General features: G+C 42.2%; 1 protein-coding gene across 9 annotated transcripts in view; it reads left to right on the forward strand.

The window, feature by feature from the left end:
• The window catches only part of shaker (potassium voltage-gated channel protein Shaker), a 161,165-nt gene that overhangs the window by 69,296 nt on the left and 72,166 nt on the right, over positions 1-19,703 (forward strand). For 3 of the 9 annotated variants that reach the window (XM_076529927.1, XM_012297648.2, XM_076529926.1), the window contains exon 2: positions 2,031-2,120. The exons of the other annotated variants lie outside the window; for them this stretch is intronic. In XM_076529927.1, the coding sequence (XP_076386042.1) occupies positions 2,095-2,120 (26 nt within the window). In that variant the 5' untranslated portion in view covers positions 2,031-2,094. The remainder of the gene's footprint in view (positions 1-2,030; positions 2,121-19,703) is intronic. 9 annotated transcript variants of the gene reach the window in all.

Raw genomic sequence — 19,703 nt, forward strand, 5'->3', positions numbered from 1 at the left:
ACAGAAAGTTTCGCGCATCAAACACGAAACGACGAAGTACGGAACATCGTAATTCGATTCAGGATATTAAGCTCTAAATCTGCTCGAAATTCGTATGCATTACCGGCGAGGAAAATTTCATCCGCGGAAAATTCGTGTTCCGTTTTGAATAAGCCTTCTGTAAAGAGAAAAGTTGATCGTCAGAATTCTCTCGCGCTGGTCTCTGGTTCTCCAGAAAAATGGTAAAACTTTATCGGTGTGTTTGTATCCGGGAACGGTCGATCTTGTTGGCGGGAGAAGTTTGTTGGCAAAATTCCTGAACGATTTCCACGCTGGTCGACGAGAACCACCGGATTTCAAGGTTGATTTGTCACGGAACGATCGACACGATTTACGCCACATGTAATTATTACTCTACGTAGAATCTCCTTTTACTTCCACTTCTTTCCGTTTCGATTTCTACCGATCACACTCTTTTTCTCTTCGCCATTATCTTAGATTATAAATATATGTATGTCGGCTTGCTGCGTAAGTTCTGTCCGAAGATACAGCAAAGATTTTTCTTCTTCGACTCGTGCTATAACGATTCAAACAAGTACGCCGCGAGAAGCAATTTAACTCGCGACTTTTCTTCTAACTTTTTCAGTCTTTGACAAGAACAATTCCAAATTAATTGCGTACGAAAGATAAAAGAGCGGAACTTGCGTAGCAGTCTGATATACAGGGTGTCCTATTAATTTAACTTTTTAAACGAAGGTACACAGAGATCAGGAGATTAACTTCATATTTTTTAATAGAACATATCACAGGAATATCAAGATTCTTCCGTGTAAAATTATTCGAGGAAATATTTGTGTTCTTGTTCGGAGACGGTATTCGTTGATTTGAATATTTCAAGATAGAAGTGCAGTTTACCAAGAACCTGTTATTTCAAGTTATTCGAAGCAGAAGACTCTTTAGGCGTGTCAACAAATTTCCAGTGAAACTGCCACGTTAAACTTGCTATAGCTTCCACAAAGTTATTTTATTGTCAGCGAATTTACAGTATTATTGTAGCGATGTTCCGTTGTTGCTACTACGCATATTTCCAGCTGTTTAATGTTAGTAAGATCATTCGTGATCAGGTAAGTAATCCTTCGCGAAACGCGTGGCACCTACAGAAGTTCGTAATATTTCACCAGATATAATTGACGGTGACAGTTAAGGCGTCGAAAACTAGTAATTTCATTCTCGTACAACGAAGTACATTGAATTTTCGATTGAAATAGGACATCCTGTATATCCGTACACCTTTAGCGAATATTTGAAAAATTGTTCTTTCCTTATTCGTCTATCTTTCTCTCCTCTATTTCTCCACCCTGCTTAAATTATAAAGTTGAACCGTATTTCAAACTCGAATCAGTATTTATTTAAGAAGCGACAACGACGCGAAACTCGCGGCAAAGCTCGTTCGTCGAAAACAACATCGCATATACCAACGTGCCTGAAAGTTTTCTCCATAAGTCCATAAGGGATTTGTGGAAACGGCTTTTACTTTATAAACGCTCGTTGAACTGAATTAACCGTTAAAGAAAAAGAACACGTGGTCGTCGCGTCGAGGAGGATACCTATGTCGGACGGTCCACGTATCCCAAAGTGGCAAAGTCGTAAAGTTGAAAAATTCGAAAAGTTGGTAATTCCGAATCAGCAAAGTTTCGGAAGGCGAAAATCTGCAGTCCCTTCGTGGGGGTAGCCCCCGGGATGACCTCGAGAAAGCGAAGAGCGAAGTGTACCCTCGGTGCTGTCGAGTTCGCTTTTCAACTGTTTACCGAGCCCCGAGCGGCAGAAAGCGTTCTGGCTCGATTTACCGCTCGCTGACTATGCCTGGTATATGCATGTACGTTCGACATCGAACAGCTGAATTTTTCATTCGTTTACGGAGAAACGTCGAAGAACAGAATACTTTAAGCAGGGTCACCCTATCTTTCCTCTTTTTCTTCTCTTTCTCCGTCCGTCTGTTTGTCTCTAGTTACCACTCTATAGCTATGTTCTGTCACCGCATGCGAAACTAGAGGACTCACCGCTCCGGACTGCCCCCTCTGCGAAAAAGCGACAAAGAGGCCGCCTCCATGCAACATGCAGATGATCCTGGTTGCTGGCGGGTGAGTCCACCATAGTCTCCCAACGAAACACGCACTCTCACGCACAATCTACTTTACGTGTGCCCTTTGTTTTGCCTCATTCTGTCTTCTTCCTGTTTTACCGTTGTCTTGTTGTCATGTATCTCTTGCCAGTCTCATCTTCGTTGTATCGCCGATTCACGCTGGTTCGCCGAACTGCCAGGCTTTTCTCTGTGTTCGTCACCTATCTGTCTGTCTGTCTATCTGTTGTATGTTTGTTCGATGTCTCTGTTTGTCGCCTACCCTAAAAAAGGGTAAACACGAAAACACGCGTGAAAAGCGCGTACGTAACGCGCTGCGAGTTTTGAGAACGTACAGGAAGGAAAATGCGAACAAGGTACAGTAGTATCGCGAGCGAAAAGTCAGACAATCACTTACTGTTCTTATTTGTATGTTCGTTTGGTGTATTAACTGTTTTGACCGAATTGTGTGTGCTACGGAAACGTAGATGAAACAAGAACCGAAGTAACGTGGTTCTTTCGGTGTCTGTAGGGTGTTTTGAACATGTACCGATATAATAAAGTTACAGCGTTATTCGTCGAATGCTCGATGTGCAAAGCATCGTGGAGAGAAATCTTTCGCTTTAAATCGATGTCTGCTGGCTGAATTACGTAACGCCCGAAGAACATGAATTACGCCATAGAAGAACGAGCGAGAGCCCTATCGTTCGCGATTGCTCGGAATTTGGGGTTAAGTCGCGTTTGCGCGATTCCCCTTCCTATTAAGGTTGCGTAACGTCTAGGGAAATTGTTTCCCACCTCGGTGTCCCTTAACTTTGTCCATTTGAATTTCAAATGTACTCGCGTACAAGCAAACAACTTCGGCACTGCGCGATTCCAGCATCGTTCAATGGGCAAATCTTTCCAACGCCATTAGCGATCTTACGGTATCCATTACTCTCGCGAACATACGTGAAGCTCATCAATTTCTTATTAAATGACGTCCCGAGTAAATCCTCCGGTTTGAACTTACCTAATTAAATAACTGACCTACAAATTATCTAATAAGGTTAGCGTCGTAAAAGCGATTGCGATTCAATGTCTTTCTCGATAACGATTATCGGGACAATTGAAAGGTGTCTTAACGAAGAATACGAACGCGCGAACGGTCGCAGTTCGATACAGATTTGATACGGTTTCACGCGCGATTTCAATGTTTCACGCGACGATTCTCTGTTCCTTTGTGACAGAAAGCGACGCTCGTCACGAGGTCCATGTAACGAACCACGCTGCGAACGTTTGATCCTTTTGTCGTTAAACCATCTACCGTGAAACTCTACATTTTTTTCCAGAGGGAGCATTGATCGCCGTTGCTCGAAATATTTCCATTGTTTTCGACGACGCGCACGAAAAGGAACTGTTTGATTCCCACAGACAAATACTGTAGGAATCCGCGAAACACGGAGACTGCCACTGGAAATGTGGGCGTCCTTTAATCACACCATTGTCAATTCTACTTTTACCATTTCTTTCGATCTTGCTATTATAATTCATCGGCTAAATTGTACTACTTAATTATGCATTGTCACGAACTAATAAAAGAACTCTGGGGTCGGGAATCGAACTCGGATGCTATATTTGACATACATGTATAACATGGGCTTCTCAAATCCATATTATTACAAAGTAGTATTGGAGTAATAACAGGAATTTGAGGTAAGTATAGGGAACTCGAATTCTATATTTTGGTGTTGAATGATTGTTACAAGATCGTATCGAGCAATGTTATTAATATATTAAGATTTGCGAGTCTCAAGCTCCCCAAATATTAAATTCCCATATCAGTAGATCCTCGAGTTCCAAAATCCTCGACTTCTCAAATCTCTAAAAATCCTTAAAATGTGATATATTTTTCTCGCTCGTTTCGCTGCGACAATTATCGAGATAATTATCGAACGTAATCTTGTCATTATTAAACGAGAGCAATCGCCGGAGAAATTGTCTAATTTAATGAATTCACGGTTCGCGGTTAGTTAATTTCTCAGCAGTGTCGATATCGAGCGGTCACGTGCTGCTCGCAAAGCAGAGTTTCAGTCTAAAAGGGTGGAAAATAGGCTGGAAAGGCGGGTGTATAATTCGCGGCGGGTAATTTAGAGGCGGAACGCGTTAGCGTGGCGGGATCGCGTGACAAACGTGTCTAATGGGAATTCATAGAATTATTCGTGGATGGCGAACGGCTTAGTACACTCATCCAACGTTGGCTCGAAGCAAGTTGCAATTAGGGGAGGATAGAGGGTTGTCTGTATCGTGAGGGCCGTTCAACAATTTTGCGATACTTTTACGTCATCGATTCGTGTTAGAATTTTTAGCTTTCCGAATCGACCCTTTGATATGCAACGACCTAAATACTTTCCGTATTTAAATCCGTATTCCTTCTTCTTCTGGATAACTAGACAATGTTAAATAAATTTTAACGAGACGTAGGGAAACATTTTCGGCCGACTGTAAATACGAGCGCGTTAACGCGTGTGTCTCGTCCGTGTACCGGTATCGTGAAATTTCGTGCCGTTAATAAATCAACCGGAATATCTTGGCATATTTTGCCGCCTACCAGGCCGTGTAATTTGCTCGGGCATAAAAGATGGTTGCACAATTGCTGCTCCGCGTGCTTGGTAATTGTGTGTATATTTTTTTTGCTCTTTTTTTGGCACTTTTATGCAGCGATGTCCCAGAACTTGTAATACGAGGTTATACGACCCTGTTATTATTAGATATAGCGCCGAGAAATCGGTATCCGTCGAATATCGAACCACGGAAATTTATTCTACCGAATAACGATCAGCGATTGTTCCGGACATAAGTCGATCGCAAACTCGATAACATTTAATTAATCAGTTTCCAAGATGTTCAATCGAATCGATGTTACGCCCTTAATTTTATGGGCCGTTCTACTTAAATATGGATCTCGATTTCGCTCGGCTACACTCCCCGCGTTCCATTCGGTAATTTGTTTACACGGCACACGTGCCGATTTTAGTACGCGTTTTCCTTCAAGCATTCTCCGCAGCGAATTTCTGTGCGAAAGCACGATCATTCGATGAATCGAGGCCATTTCTTGCAGCGAGATAATAAAACAGTCGATCTACATTTTATAGTTTTCGAAGCATAACCTCGTTCTTTTTCGACAATTCACAGTAGCGTGTAACGAGATGTATTTTTAAATACGACGCTGTAGAAAATTTCATTTCCGAACAAGACGATGCTCACAGGCGAGATGCTAATCAAAATTCGAGACGCAAAGCGAGTGGAAAAGACGTTTTCGAATAACGGCGTTGCAATTAGAAAATGTAGAATGGAGGGATGCAGTCGTTCCTCGAAACGATAGGTCTGTGCGTCGAAAGTGGTCCGATCCTCGAGCCGGTTCGTCGAGAGGCTCGAGAGCGACGAGAGGCTCGGATCGATCGTTTCCAACGATCGACCAAACCACCGTGACCGGGCTTTCTGGCAGCTGTTAACTTCTCTTCCACGGACCCGTATCTTCTCTTATTTCCATCCCCTCTTTAAACGTTTCGGGCAGTGTATGCAAACTGATCGAACCGTTTATATCTCTCGTCTACTTCACCGTTTCTAATTAAACGCACCGAACCGTTCACGTAACAAACGGATTAATACGGAATTTTAAATCGAATAGAAAAATACATTCGGAATAAAATTACGTGCAGAATGAGAGAATATTGTATTAGCTGGATTTCGAACGAAAGATTTTTCTTCTTAGGAAATTTTCAGTCTCCGACCTTGGAAAGGAGAAGATGTAAGTAAGAGCGGAAAAGTTGGCCTCGAGAAGATTTCGCGTAAATCAGCGTAAACAGCGGAGAAATTGGGAAAGTTTGAACCGTTTCCGCGCTTTTGAGCCGAATAAGAGATCTTGAACTTTCATCGAGCTGGTCATTTTTATGAAAGCGTCAGCGATCATTTGAACCATGTAACGCGTTACAAAGGACGAATTCTCGAGTCAGTGAATACGGAACGCTCGCTAAATTGAACGAGTGTATTTTGCGTTCCGTAATTTTCAACGAGGTTATCGACGATTCGAATGTAACGCAGCGAAGTAACAATCTAAATAAATTTCAATTTGTCAAACGAAACAGCGTCTCGAGTACTTCTCTTTGATCAATACTTCTAGACGACACTTACAGGTCGCACCAATTTGTTTCTGTAGCATGAAATGGCACGCAGTCAGATCCCGATGACAACAAAAATATTATCCCTAACGTTACGCGTAATTGACTCGTCCATCAATTTAATACTTTTCCTGCGACTCACGGAACGTTCCGTGTTCTCGGTTCCGTTTGTCGTTTAATGGACACGAAATACTCTCTATTTTTCATTCTAACGCGCGTTCATTAATTACAGATTATTCCTTTTCATTTCGAATTACTCGATCAAATTTTGAAACGTCTTCGGTAATAATGAACGTGGCAGAAGAATTCGTCGTCGAAGAAAGGAACAGGTGAGACACGTTTGAAGCATCTCCGACCCTCGCTTAACCTACTGTTAGACTAACCGGAAGGGACCATTGTCTCCGAGTGGCGGTTCGCGAGGACAATCGAGAGCGAAGAAGGAAAGTACTTTCGCCGGGAGCTTTCAAAACAATGACGAGCTTGCGGTAGGACACACGAAGCGGAACACTCGGTCTTCGATCGAAGATTACGAGTGTTTCCTCCGAGAACTTCAAAAATTTTCAAACGTCTTCTCGGTGAACTCGTGGCTCGTTCGGAAATTCGAACCCTATTAGGCACAGCTGTTTTCGGTTTGTTAATAAAGTTGTTAGACAGGGAACGCGGAAATTTGAGAATCGGTCTTACGTAAGAACGGGTCAACTTTGCTCGCGAGCAGGACCTCCATTACGTAACACGCTTGCATAACGCATCGTTCCCATAGTCTTTCGACACTGTGCGAATTGATTACCGCGATGCTGCTTTTTACCAAACGAATTTCATTTTCACGTGTCAGTCACAGAAGTGGCGTAGAAAAGACGTAATCCCTTCACTGCATTCTCTTGCAAATGTGCTACGTAAAATAATGCGCTGCTCACATTTTGATGCTTTAACATCAACGAAATTATGAAAAATCCTCTCTTGTGATCGCCTATCGCATAGCCTTGAATTTTGCTTTAACAGCGTGTTACAAATTAGTGAACGTTCAAAAATTTTAAACTCGAGGAAGTCCATGACCAAAAAATGTTGCTTTTTCCAGATATGAGCGAGTTCGTACAAAAACGTTAATTAGCGTTACTCGAATGGCAATAAATACGCGAGATACAAAAACGTAAATTCCTTTTATTCCTTTGTTTGAAAAACAGCTTGACATATGGATAGGTAAATTGGAAAAACGAAGCGTGCATAAATTAAAGTTTAACGAGAATTTGTTTAACGGTTGTCACATTAAACAATTCCATGCACACAATAACGCAGGTAATTAGCGGCATTAATCAAGTATTAGGTTTTAGCTCTCCATGAGCGTCACTTGCAGCGCTTTCATTAAATCGTATCAGAGCTTTCAGATTTGATACGCGATAATGTACAATTAAAAACTCGACAGTCGAATCTCGTTGTCCTAACAATTAACCGCGATCGACCGTTGATCACGATTTTCGCTCAACGTCATCTGCTTTACAAAACGACAAAAAAAGGTAACCGAGAAGTCGGGCAATTTTGAATGGTCACTTGTTAAAAGTTTCACAGGAACAGGAGGAAACTCGTTTCCGCCCTGGCCTCGAGTAATTCCAATTAACGTAATAATGCACGGCCTCCGTTTCACGGTTTTAAGGATAATTATAACTTTTCGCGGCCGACTGTAATGAAACTGGTCGGAATTCAAGTGGCCGTAGCTCACACGTCAATGAGCGCTCCGCGAAATGTCGTCAAACAGCTCAAATTTAACGTGAATGATCAACGTTCATGAGCAATTCCTGTTTTTTGCATATTGTCGATGATTTTTCCGAGAAACAAAGTGAGGCATGTGGGTGAATCATTTAGGTCTGTATGGTCCAACGCATGACGATGTATTCGGTAAAAATGCAACGCTTGAGGATTTTATGCGTTGAGATTCAGACGCGTAGAATTTAACGCCTGGAAAATTAACGCGTAGGGATTTGATACATAGATATCCAACGCGTAAGAGTTCTATACGTAAGAATCTAACGCGCAGAGATTCAACGCATAGAAATTTAATGGGTGGGAATTTAAAGCGAGGGGTTCTAACGCGTGGGAATCTAAGGCATGGGTTTCTAACGCATTAGAAACTAACGCGTGAGGATTTAACGCGTAGGGATTTAACGCGTGGAAATCCAACGCGTGAGAGTTCAATAAGTAAGAATCTGAACGCGCAGAAATTCCACTCATAGAAATCTAATGCGTGGGAATTTAAAGCGTAGGAATCTAACGCGTAGGGATTTAACGCGTGGAAATCCAACGCGTGAGAGTTCAATACGTAGAAATCTGAACGCGCAGAGATTCCATGCATAGAAATCTAATGCGTGGAAATTTAAAGCGTAGGAATTTAACGCGTAGGGATTTAATGCGTGAAAATCCAACGCGTGAGAGTTCAATACGTAGGAATCTGAACGCGCAGAGATTTCACGTGTAGAAATCTAATGCATGGGAATTTAAAGCGTAGGAATCTAACGCGTAGGGATTTAATGCGTGAAAATCCAAACGCGTCAGAATTCAATACGTAGGAATCTGAACGCGCAGAGATTTCACGTGTAGAAATCTAATGCGTGGGAATTTAAAGCGTAGGAATCTAACGCGTAGGGATTTAACGCGTGGAAATCCAACGCGTCAGAATTCAATACGTAGGAATCTGAACGCGCAGAGATTTCACGTGTAGAAATCTAATGCGTGGGAATTTAAAGCGTAGGAATCTAACGCGTAGGGATTTAATGCGTGAAAATCCAACGCGTGAGAGTTCAATAAGTAAGAATCTGAACGCGCAAAGAAATTTAGCGCGTAGGAATTTAACGGATGGGGATCTAAAACACAGAAATCTACCGCGTTGGAAATTAACTCATGATATTCTAATATACAGTCTATCATCTAGCAATTGCAATGCATAGCGATATCGGAGATAGAATACACAACACTATCGTACAATTTCCTCTTACCAATTTATTTCCATGCACTTCGTCTGTTCAACTGCATCCGAGAAATTCGTCTGTTCCTTGACAAACAAAGCGAGAGAAAATTCGGTGAATTGTCTCTGGTCGAACGAAACGAAACTCGAAGGTTGCAGCGATTCGTCGGAAATGGGAATAGTTTTCTTCGGAGAAACTGATAGTCATGGTATCCTTGCTAGAACAATGGTGGAAAGATATATTCGGTGCTGAATTTGCAGAAACCCGACGGTAGCGGAATTTTTCGTAAGGCATTAATGGCTGTAACGTCGTTTCCACTCTCGTTACTTTGAACTTCGTCAGATTCCTTTCAAGCTTTTGTCGGCACTGCTACCGTGGCTGCGTGTGTACCTAACTGTGAGTTATTTTTGCGTCGATTCTCGATTCACCGGAATCAGACGGTCAAGGAGAACGTGCTTGGTTCCATCGTGTCTGCTTTTCCGCTTTCTTTATTCTCTGTTTTCGAGAGCTTAAACTGCTTTGTTTTAGAAATTATTACAACTACGAACTTAAACAGATTACACATCGATACATTGGGCTATTAAAATTTTATCTTTCGTATAGACTCTGAAATTAGCTGTTTTACTTCACCGAAAGCAGTACAAATTATCAATTAATTCTTATTGATTTTCTTTTAGTAATTTTTTAAAACAACCTGTAATGTATCTGCTGTTAGGAAGCGTTGAAAAGACGTTTGAATTTTTTCTGTTTGTAAGAATATCGTAATTTCTGGTATCAGTAACGGAATCGTGTTATTATCGGGTTATTATTTCCCTTTCCGGAAACTGCGTGTCGATGCGATTATATCGTTGCCGAGTGATATTTATAGGCGGCTGCGTGACTTATCCATTCTCGGCGTTCTGCATTTATTTTCAGTGGAAATACAAAGGCCCTCGCCACTTCCGCTTCCCCTATGCTAATCCTGTTTCTTCGGTGCAACGAATGTCCACCTGTTTTCCGTAATTTCGCCAACTGTTCCAGCTGGACTGCAGCTATTTATTTATCGACGGATTTGCTTTGTGTTCCGCTCGAAACTCTGTTCTATTATTGACGCGTTAAGTTTATTAAAGATTCAATATTCTGTTAACACGCTCGCTAATCTGGGCGCTTACCAACGAAACGTACAATCGAACAGTTTGAAAACAAAAGCCAATAAATAAGCAGATATTGCAAATTTGAGATATTCAGATAAAAATTCACCGAACAGATTGTTCGACGAAAAGCTTACATTTCGTGAAACGATATAAATACAGTATCAAGCTTTGCATTTCACCAGCACAATCGACTAACAATTCCGATATTTATACATTTTTGTCTTCAGAGAATTTGAATACCAAATGGCGTGCTTCGAGAAAATCGAAACTTCGCGTTCAATTATCGATAAGCTTTACTTAATGTTAAGCCCTTCGGCTTGGCGTAATTCGTTAAGAACAAACAACAATTAATAACGGATAATTAAGTTGAAAAGCATTTCGAACAATTGGAAGCAAAATTACCTTCCGAGTGTAACAATAAAGCTCGAACAATTCTACGGCCTAAGGTTAACGAGCAGTTTCTATAATCCATCCGGACGGATCGTCTCGCCTCGACTTCCGGCAAAGCTCTTCTCCCCGACGTTTCCGCCATTCCGATAATCACGCTGCAAGAAGCGGTAACTTCATAAAGCCGAGCGATAATTTTCCGCTGGCAAATCTCATTCTTGGCCCGATAAATTCCTGCCGTGTCTTTGAAACCGTCCTTACGGGATCAGCGATCACGTTTGTCCCAAATTTCTGCCGCTCTTTCGCGGAGCGCCGTCGCGACGTCGTTGTTTTCCGACGACGATGAATATTCCGCAAGACTCGCGGCAGCTAAGTAGACTGTCCGACTGTCCAAAGTAGACGGTCAATTTATAACGTCAGCGGTGTTTTTTAACGCGTTCGCGGCGATGGAGGCGCCGTTGGTCGACGTCTAAACGACCGTGGACGTCGTCGAAGGATCATTTGGTTCCTCGAGCCAAGTACGCGTTCGAGGAATCGACCAGGACGAGGACGAACCCAGAGAATGAGGAATGGGAAGGACAGATTTCGTTCGTGGAAGCTTCTTGAGCTCTGAATTCGAATATAGGTCAACGACGAGTGCGATCGATAGGCGATCCAGCGAGTACAAGCTTTGTACGGTAACTGCATTATCGACGATTACCGGAAGAAGATCCCGACCGGGTAAAAGCTGCGCTCACGTACGGCCCGTGAGCATTTTTGCTTCTGTCCTCCCCGGGATAATGCTTATTGGATAAGCGTAATAATGGTAACGGAGCCGACAATGCGGTTGCACCGATGAATCTGCAGGATCTGGAAGCTGGGTGGAAGGCAGTTGATCGGCTGGATGTACAGGCTGCTTCATAACACGTGCCTCGCGAGGCACGCGAGAATGAAGACAAACGATTCTATGAACTCTATATTTAAACCGACACTTGACAGCGGATATGGGGTTAACTTTCTTGCATTTACGTATAGTTCCATATTTTTAGAGCTATATAGGATATCTACAAGGCAAAGAAAGAGGTTTCTATGCACGCGTGACGTGTTCACACGTACGTTTGACAGCAGATAAGGGGCTAAGTTTGTCGTATGTCGGTGTTCCCATCTGAATACGATTCCAGCGGTAGATAGGTTGCAAGAAAAAGAACAAGAAGGTTCTTATGGTCATATGTCACATTTAAACTTGCATCAGCGAACGGAGGACAAGGTTAAATATATTTATACATGGGGTGTTTCATAACGTGAGAGAAAAACTTTAAAGGGAAGAAAAATGTTATTACCTGTGCTACATTTAAATTTCTTTGACGGTAGATGGCCAATCGTGTATTTCTACAGGATGTTTTGTCCACTTTAACGGACGATAGCTTCTCGTAAATATGTTCGTACTCACCGATGGAAGAAATTTATTGCGTACAAGATGATTCGTACGCTTAAACCGTTATAAAATGTAAAAAAGATCGAAAGTACTAAACGAGGTAAAAAATGAACGAGCGATAATCTAGCAGTTACGATTCGGTTTTAGTTTGACCGCGAATCGCAATATTTTTCCGACGCCTGCAATTTGGTCGTCCGTAACCCCTTACCGAACGTTCTATTTTTCCAGTGTTACATTTTCGGTGAATCAAGTACGCAGGAAGCAATATTTTACATCCCGAAAATTGATTCGAATTGCCGCTTTAGAGTTTAAAGCGCCGACAAAGCCTTTTAGATTGTCCGACCGCTCGTTGAAAACGAATCTTTTAGACGGTTAATGCTTTCGAATTTTTTGGGAATTAACTTTGTTCCCGCAAATCGATAGGCACTGGACTGGGAAAATGAACGTCCGTGGATAGGGGAGTTTGATTTACGCGCTGAATCTCTGTTATCTCTTATCTGGAGATTCATCCTCGCTTTGGATCACCAGATTAGCCAGGATCAAACGTGGCAGGTCCGTTATCGCCTGTAATCGGGAGGGAAGTAGGAACGAGGGAAATCAATTTATTGTCGGAGATCATTTATCACATGATAGAAGACTTTTATTCTTCTCATCCTTTGGGTTTGCGAACTCCGAACTTATCCAATTTCTTTATACTTAAAAAAGTTCTGCCGTTATAAACACGAGGAACAATTTCAATCCTATAAATATCGTCTCGTTCGAAAAAAGATACGTAAACATTTTAACGTTATTATGTGTACATATAATTATGAATGTGGGCTTGTTTCGTTGGTCGCCATTCAATTTGAAACGGCTCGCATAATTTAGTATCGTTTGAAAAACTTCTTCCCCGTTTCTCGATCATCTATTCTTTCGAACAGAGTATATAGAGTAGCCTTTTTCATTATAACGGCTCTTCATAGAACGTAGGAAAATAAAAAGGGAGGGAAAGAAAGACCATAAAAGCGTTTATTAACGTTGCTTCGATTAATCATCCCAGATGGAGCCCCGACAGAATCTTCTATAAAATCTTTAAAGCGCTTTATCGCTTTCGACGATGCTTCCAAGCCAATTGGATTTTATTTCTTCCGTCTATATAGAATAATCGTAAATCCTGTTACGCTTGGCTATTATTACACGGCTGGCGGCTGCGGTAACGTGTCCGCGGGTGTAAAACGAGCAACACGCGAAACGTTAATTAATTTACGAGGCGAGTTTCGATCATCGCGGCTTATTTATTTATCGCGGCGGGATCGCGTGAAGGGTGAAACTCGAACTTTTTGTCACCACGGTGTCGTGGTTCGGTAGAAAAGAAAAAGATGTCGATAAGCCTCGTATTCTTGCCAACTTGGCAGCGACGTGGCTATCTAATCGTTCGAATCCAATTCATTAAACGATCGTGCCGCTTTCTTTCCGCTTGCTTTTATCGAGAACGTTATTTGCTCGAAACTCGAGCATACCCGTCTCTGTCCATGTAATTTATAACGATCGTGATCATTACGGTGTCCTATATGATATTTTATCGACGCGACACACCACGACTGTTCGTAAACACGAATTGCTATTTCCAACTTTGTATTTCGCGCGCTATGCTTCTGAATATTGGCGCATACGCATGGGCAACATTTTCCCGCGCGATTCTTTAAAAAATGATTCTTTCACGAAATTTCGTTAAGCAAAATACTTTAACCATCATGGCCGAATAATCTCCGAGCAAAATCGCAAACGCCATAGCGTTAACAGCAACGCGTTAATCGAAACCTACCATTTGCGCCGGTTATAATCGGAATGATCAAAGCCGTACAAGAGGAAATGGCCGCAAACACCTGTGAATGGAGGTAGAAACAAGCTAATTAATGGAGCACGAAAATGACTTGGAAACTAGACAAAACCGTGCACGTGCTTACTTATCTCGCCATCCACGAATCAAGCACGAGTCTCGCGTGTTAGCAGCCACTACACATCCTCGAGTAAGCTAGTCTTCCAATATCTTGATTAACGGAAAGAGACACTTGTTTCCTTTCGATCAGCCAACGCTACATATATGTTTGATATATGCACGAATAAGTGGTGTAAGTCGATCAAGATAGAGGAACAATATGGGGAAGAAGTCGGTGAGGATGGTTAACGTATTATCGTAACGCTTACGTAGGTTAACTTTGTTCTCGTATGCGAAGGGTGACGTGCACGAGCTGGAAGAGAAGGAAGAAAATGAGGGATGGAGTTGGGTTGTAGGGGGTGGCGTGCACCGGTGCGGTTGATCGTGTTCCGTGCAAGAGCGCGGAAAGAATATCGAGCTAGTCGCGAGGGGAGTTTCGAGCGGAACCGAGCGACAGAGAAAGAGATACAAATCTACAGGGCGGTTCAAAAACTATTCACCCCAACTTTTTCACTCTTTAGTACTTTAATCGAGGAATGCTTCTTTACTCAAGGAATACTTCTTTTCAAAAAGAAAATTACTTCTTTCATGAGTGTATAATAGTCATCATTGGATACAATTAACAACGCAGACTTCGAGTTAAATTTTGCAAATAATATTTTTCGTTGGCAGAGCAGTAGCTAAGCAATAGTTTGACGAAGTTTCAAATTAAAAGAACCTACAGCAATTGTTGATACATTATCAAGTAATTATTCGCATGCTGTTAATGAAAACCTTACAGAAACATAGAAATTTAATAGTCGAAAGAAGGTTACTGTTCTGTGAAAGAGGCTGTATAGAGTAAAGGTGGGAAGCAACGAGGGTGGAGGGTAAAAAGTCGGTTGACGGTGGTCAGGGTAGGGGTTGATCCACGGTGGTGGAAAACAAGAGGAGCGTTAGAAGGAAGGCATGGCACGCGCCTTGGCAAACCAAAGCCACGTTGTCTACCGCTCGCTTCCTCTCGTTCGTTTCCGGCTTTGTCAACATTTCTTTCGCCGTGTCGCGTTCGCGAGTGCTCGAAATACCTTTCAACCCCTTTCCTCCCATTTCATCAAGCTACATAGCTCGATCGAAACTCGCGAGTGTCGTTGTTGTTCGAGGATCTCCTCATTTTTTACACGACTCGACGTTACCTTTTCCTCGGCTTCTCTCCCGCCTCCCTCTTTCCGGGCTGCTCGTTAAAACATCCGCGGTAATTGATCGACCCTCGAAGCATTTCATCGGGAGAAGGTCGCGATTCTTCGCCTCTGCTTCGGTTGTTTCGTGCGTTTCGAAAATAGCGAGCCAGTGAGTGCTTCGTAGGTCGCGCTGGAAACATCTTCGTGATTCGAGCCGCGAAATTTTTAAGTTTTTGACTTTGTAGAACTTGCTGTTCAATACTGTTCTACACGAGTTCAATTTTCCTTCGATCAAATATTTAACGCAACGTGCGCTGATTCTCAATTCGGTTTGTAACATTAGCGTCGAGTCATTTAACGCGACCCACAAATTTGTTGCGATATCGTGAGCAGCGTATCGCGGTACAGTGACAAATGGATTAAATAAACATTGTGGCGTACATAACTATGCAAGATATTCAATCGTTATTTGTATACGAAGATCCTATAGACATTTCTGGAAACTTTGATTGGAATAGTTGAAGATTAATCGCAGGAAGAACGGCTTGTTTGGTTTCCAGACTACATAGTCGTATATTTTGTGTGCCATAACGAATCATAAATATTTCAGTGTCCCCGGTTATTGCGATCCACCCCTGTACAACGTCCTCGAGCAACCCCTACCCCCGGTGAATCCTTGTTTGATAAGTTACCGTTTCACGGTCAGCCGAGTTTCTGCTCTTTTAGCCCACTTTCAGGTTATTTGAATAATAAATTACCTGGTTTAAGTAGAAGATACTTTTCAATATTTACGCGTTCGCTGGCGAAAGACAAGGTTGTCGATATTGAAATATCTGAAACTGAAGAGTACTCGAAATTTTATTGCTCGTAGTTGGAATAATTTATCGTGCCAATTGAATAGAACATCCTCTATCTTTTTATATTCGAATAATTGAAGAGCGAAAGGAGACTTTCCAAAAACGGATGCTTAAAAATAACATTGGCTCGTCGGACAATCGATACGTACGACAGATTTTTATTTCCCGGCTAATTTCAACTCGATGACGCGAAAACTGGGTTAAACGAAACGCTTAAAAAAAGTGGAAAGAAGAAATTTTGTTCTTAAGCGTTACGATTCAAACGAACCAAGTCTTCGCCAGCATTTTTCCACGGACTCGTTTCTCAAAAGTTCGTCCTATCGACGAGAGCGCGGGATCTCAAGCGACAAAGTGTGTCGCGTACTCTTTTACGGAGAACAATTGATCCCCAGAACAATCGCGACCATGCCGGAAGCCAGGCCGCTTTCTCGGATCCCGTACGAAATTTCTTCGAGTGGGCTCCGCTGCTTCCTTCATTAATTCAATCTTCCTTTCCATCAATTAGCGGCAACGCGCAAAGATCGTTGCGCGTTGTACCAGAGGAAAAATCTGACCATTGCAGAGGAAATGTAGCAAAGGAAGAGATCTGACACTCGTTCATTTCTAGGAATGTTTGGTGACTTATTGGGACAAGTAATGAATTTGGGATCCATGGGATTTGGAGACTTTAGAATTTAAATATTTATATGTGATATGGGTATGGGAATCTGGGGAGGCGTAGAAATTTGAGGGTGTAGAAATTTGGACATGTAAGTATATGAGGTCGTAGGAGTTTGGGATGTAGATAAATTTAGGGATGTTGAAATTTAGAGACCTCGAGGTTCAAGGAATTAGAGATTTGGGGGTCTAGAAATTTGGGGTCATACGTAGCTGGAGGTACAGCAATTTTTGGATCTTTGTACTTAAGAATTCAGAGATTTAGACTTCTAAGAATTTTGAGGTGGGACAAAGATTTGAAAATTTAGAAACAAGTTTATTGTAAAATTGTCAAGTTAACATATTCTTGCGCAAATGAAGCCCACGTTGCTTCCGAGCGTAATCCACGCGTTGAATCGCCACGTGCTGTATTTCTGCCCCTTTTACGCCCAGTATCCAATATCGATCGAACAATATTTAATATCGTGGAGCAATCTCATATTCTATTGGAAGCAAGTAGAATATGAATCGAGTTAAGTCGAAATTAAGTAAAAGCTCTTAATCCGCTTTAGAGTTGTTCATTTTTTTCACGTAACTCGGTGAGCGGAGATTTTTGCTAGCGAACGATAGATTTATGCCGTTCCAGTTCCATCGACCAGTTTCTCTTTAATTTTTCGTTTCGAAAGACAGTCATCCGGGGGAACAATCGTTAGCGACCTCTTCACAACGACAAACAACGGAAGATATTCCCTTCCTGGCTGGATTACGACCTAGAATCTTGTGTGTATTTATAGTCGCGCGATTACACGTCAGTTTCACGGCGAGTCCTTCAAGGATTCATGGCCAACAGAAGTTTTGTTATCCCCGTACTCGACAGCTTCGATCTTCCCGCCACTTTGTCACCGCTGATTCAACGCATAAATTTCCCCGGTGAATTTATAATTCCGCGTCGAGTTAACTGTTTCTTGCCTCGACAACCACGATATTTATCGTCACGGTCGTCGCAAATGAATTTCATCGTAACGAGGCGAAACGGATGAAGAATTTGGTCGTACCGACTCGTCCTTCGACGATTCATGGCCAGATACTTTCGATCGAAAATGTACTCATCATTTCAAATCCCTACTAGATTCTCTTTCACCTACTTTTTAATTAGCCCTGCATATTTCTTATATTTTCACCCCTTCGCATATGTTCGCCGAAATAATTTAATCGGTTTAATCACCGTCCTAATCAACCTAATGTACCGTTCACCTACAGTGTTGTGCCATTTTCCTGTCCAAAACCTTCGAATTTCGAGTAGCACATATCCGAATACTTTCTGCCACTGGTCAATTTAAATCCTCGTTTATCTCCGGGGAAAAATTGAGTAGTTCGAAACTGGTCGAATCTCTCCCGACTCATTTCCTAATTGGCACGTCGGATGAAAGGAGTGGTTTCGGAGGGGGGGTTACGAAAAACGGAGGGACGAAGGGGGTTGATTGGCGGCGACGATCGAGCTCGGAGCGTTCCTCGAGTAACGTGGGAGTTACATTTACGCCCCATTTTCGACGGAATCGTTCCTCGAAGGAACAATCGTTAGCTGGTGTGGTCGTGTAGCTAGCGCGACGTGCACGAGAACGAGGATGGTGCCTCAGTTTGGGGGTGGACCTCGTTGCAGGATGATATATCCGCAGCAGCGGACGAGAACAGTAAACGTGTTGCAGCGACGAACGCGGTGCACGGTCATCCCGTTGATTCGACTTTCGATCTAATCGTCGTTTCTTTACTCCGCGTTTTCATCGCCTTTCTAACCGTGAATCTGGTGTTGTGTTTTGGGCCTAATTCGCAGTGCACCCTTACAAGCGTTTTCCGTCCTTAACCGAGGGTCGTTGCCGACTTTCCTCGTGAACGAGTAATCTTCAGAATTTTGTGATTTTTTTAATTAGATTATAGTTCATCTTGTGTCGAATTTTTTGTAATGCGGTTGAAATCGGGGGTTGTTGACGAGATGCAAGGTATTTTGCTTTTTGGTGCACGAGAAAGATACTGTGCTTCTTCTGTTACATCTATGTCGTGGACTGAAATGTGTGCCATGTGTTGGACTAATTATAAGCTCCCTTACATGAACGCAGTGATTTCTTGGACCGTTCTTGGAGCAGAGAACGATTCCGATGACCGTGAAGTAATGGCTATCTCGTTTGCATCAGAAGGAGATAAATCTGCTCATTTCGCTCGGGTATTATCATGAACGCGAATGTATTCCCACAGCCGTGGTTAACTCGATATATAGAAATTTATGGTTACTTGTAGACGACGAGGGGATTACAAGAATATTTTTCGTCTTATTAAGATCGTACAGGGGATTATTTTCACCCTTAATACGCGAAGTTTTATGTTAGTTTATTATACAAAGCAATCTTGAAGTTTAGGATAATACTTTGACATAAAATTGAATAGAATTACGAATCGAAAGAGGCAGGAAAAGAATACAATTTATTCACGATATAGATGAATCAATCGAGTTAGCCGAAAAAAGCTTAAAACGTGTTCCAAACGGTGGTCCAGCATCAGCTGATAATCCTTTCAGATAGTTTTTTCGTTTTCCGATTGAATTAAATGGCGATTCGCATCGATCCGGCGTGATTGCCAACTTCTCTTTCCAAAATCTTGCGAAATATTTTCACGCTCTTTCGATATTCGGGCCGCGTACGAGATAACTATTATTAAAGGAAAAACGAGGATCGATGGTGGGTCGAGCATCATTCGACAATTTCCAAGTTTTTTTTCTACCGCAGAGAAAAAGTTTGCTGCTTCTTGTCCAAAAAACCAACTGTACCGTTGGAACAGGAGAAAGAAAGAGAAATCTTTTTTCTAACGAGCGACACGAAAATTCCCGCGTAATGAAAGAACAGGTGTTTCGCTTCCCGCTGTTTCCCGCGCGTACGAGCACGGGGATATTTAAGATCGATACAGTGCACGGTTTCAAAAAAAGAGAAAACGAAAAAGA

The sequence above is a fragment of the Megachile rotundata genome, chromosome 3 (assembly GCF_050947335.1).
Source record: "Megachile rotundata isolate GNS110a chromosome 3, iyMegRotu1, whole genome shotgun sequence".
NCBI lineage: Eukaryota > Metazoa > Arthropoda > Insecta > Hymenoptera > Megachilidae > Megachile > Megachile rotundata.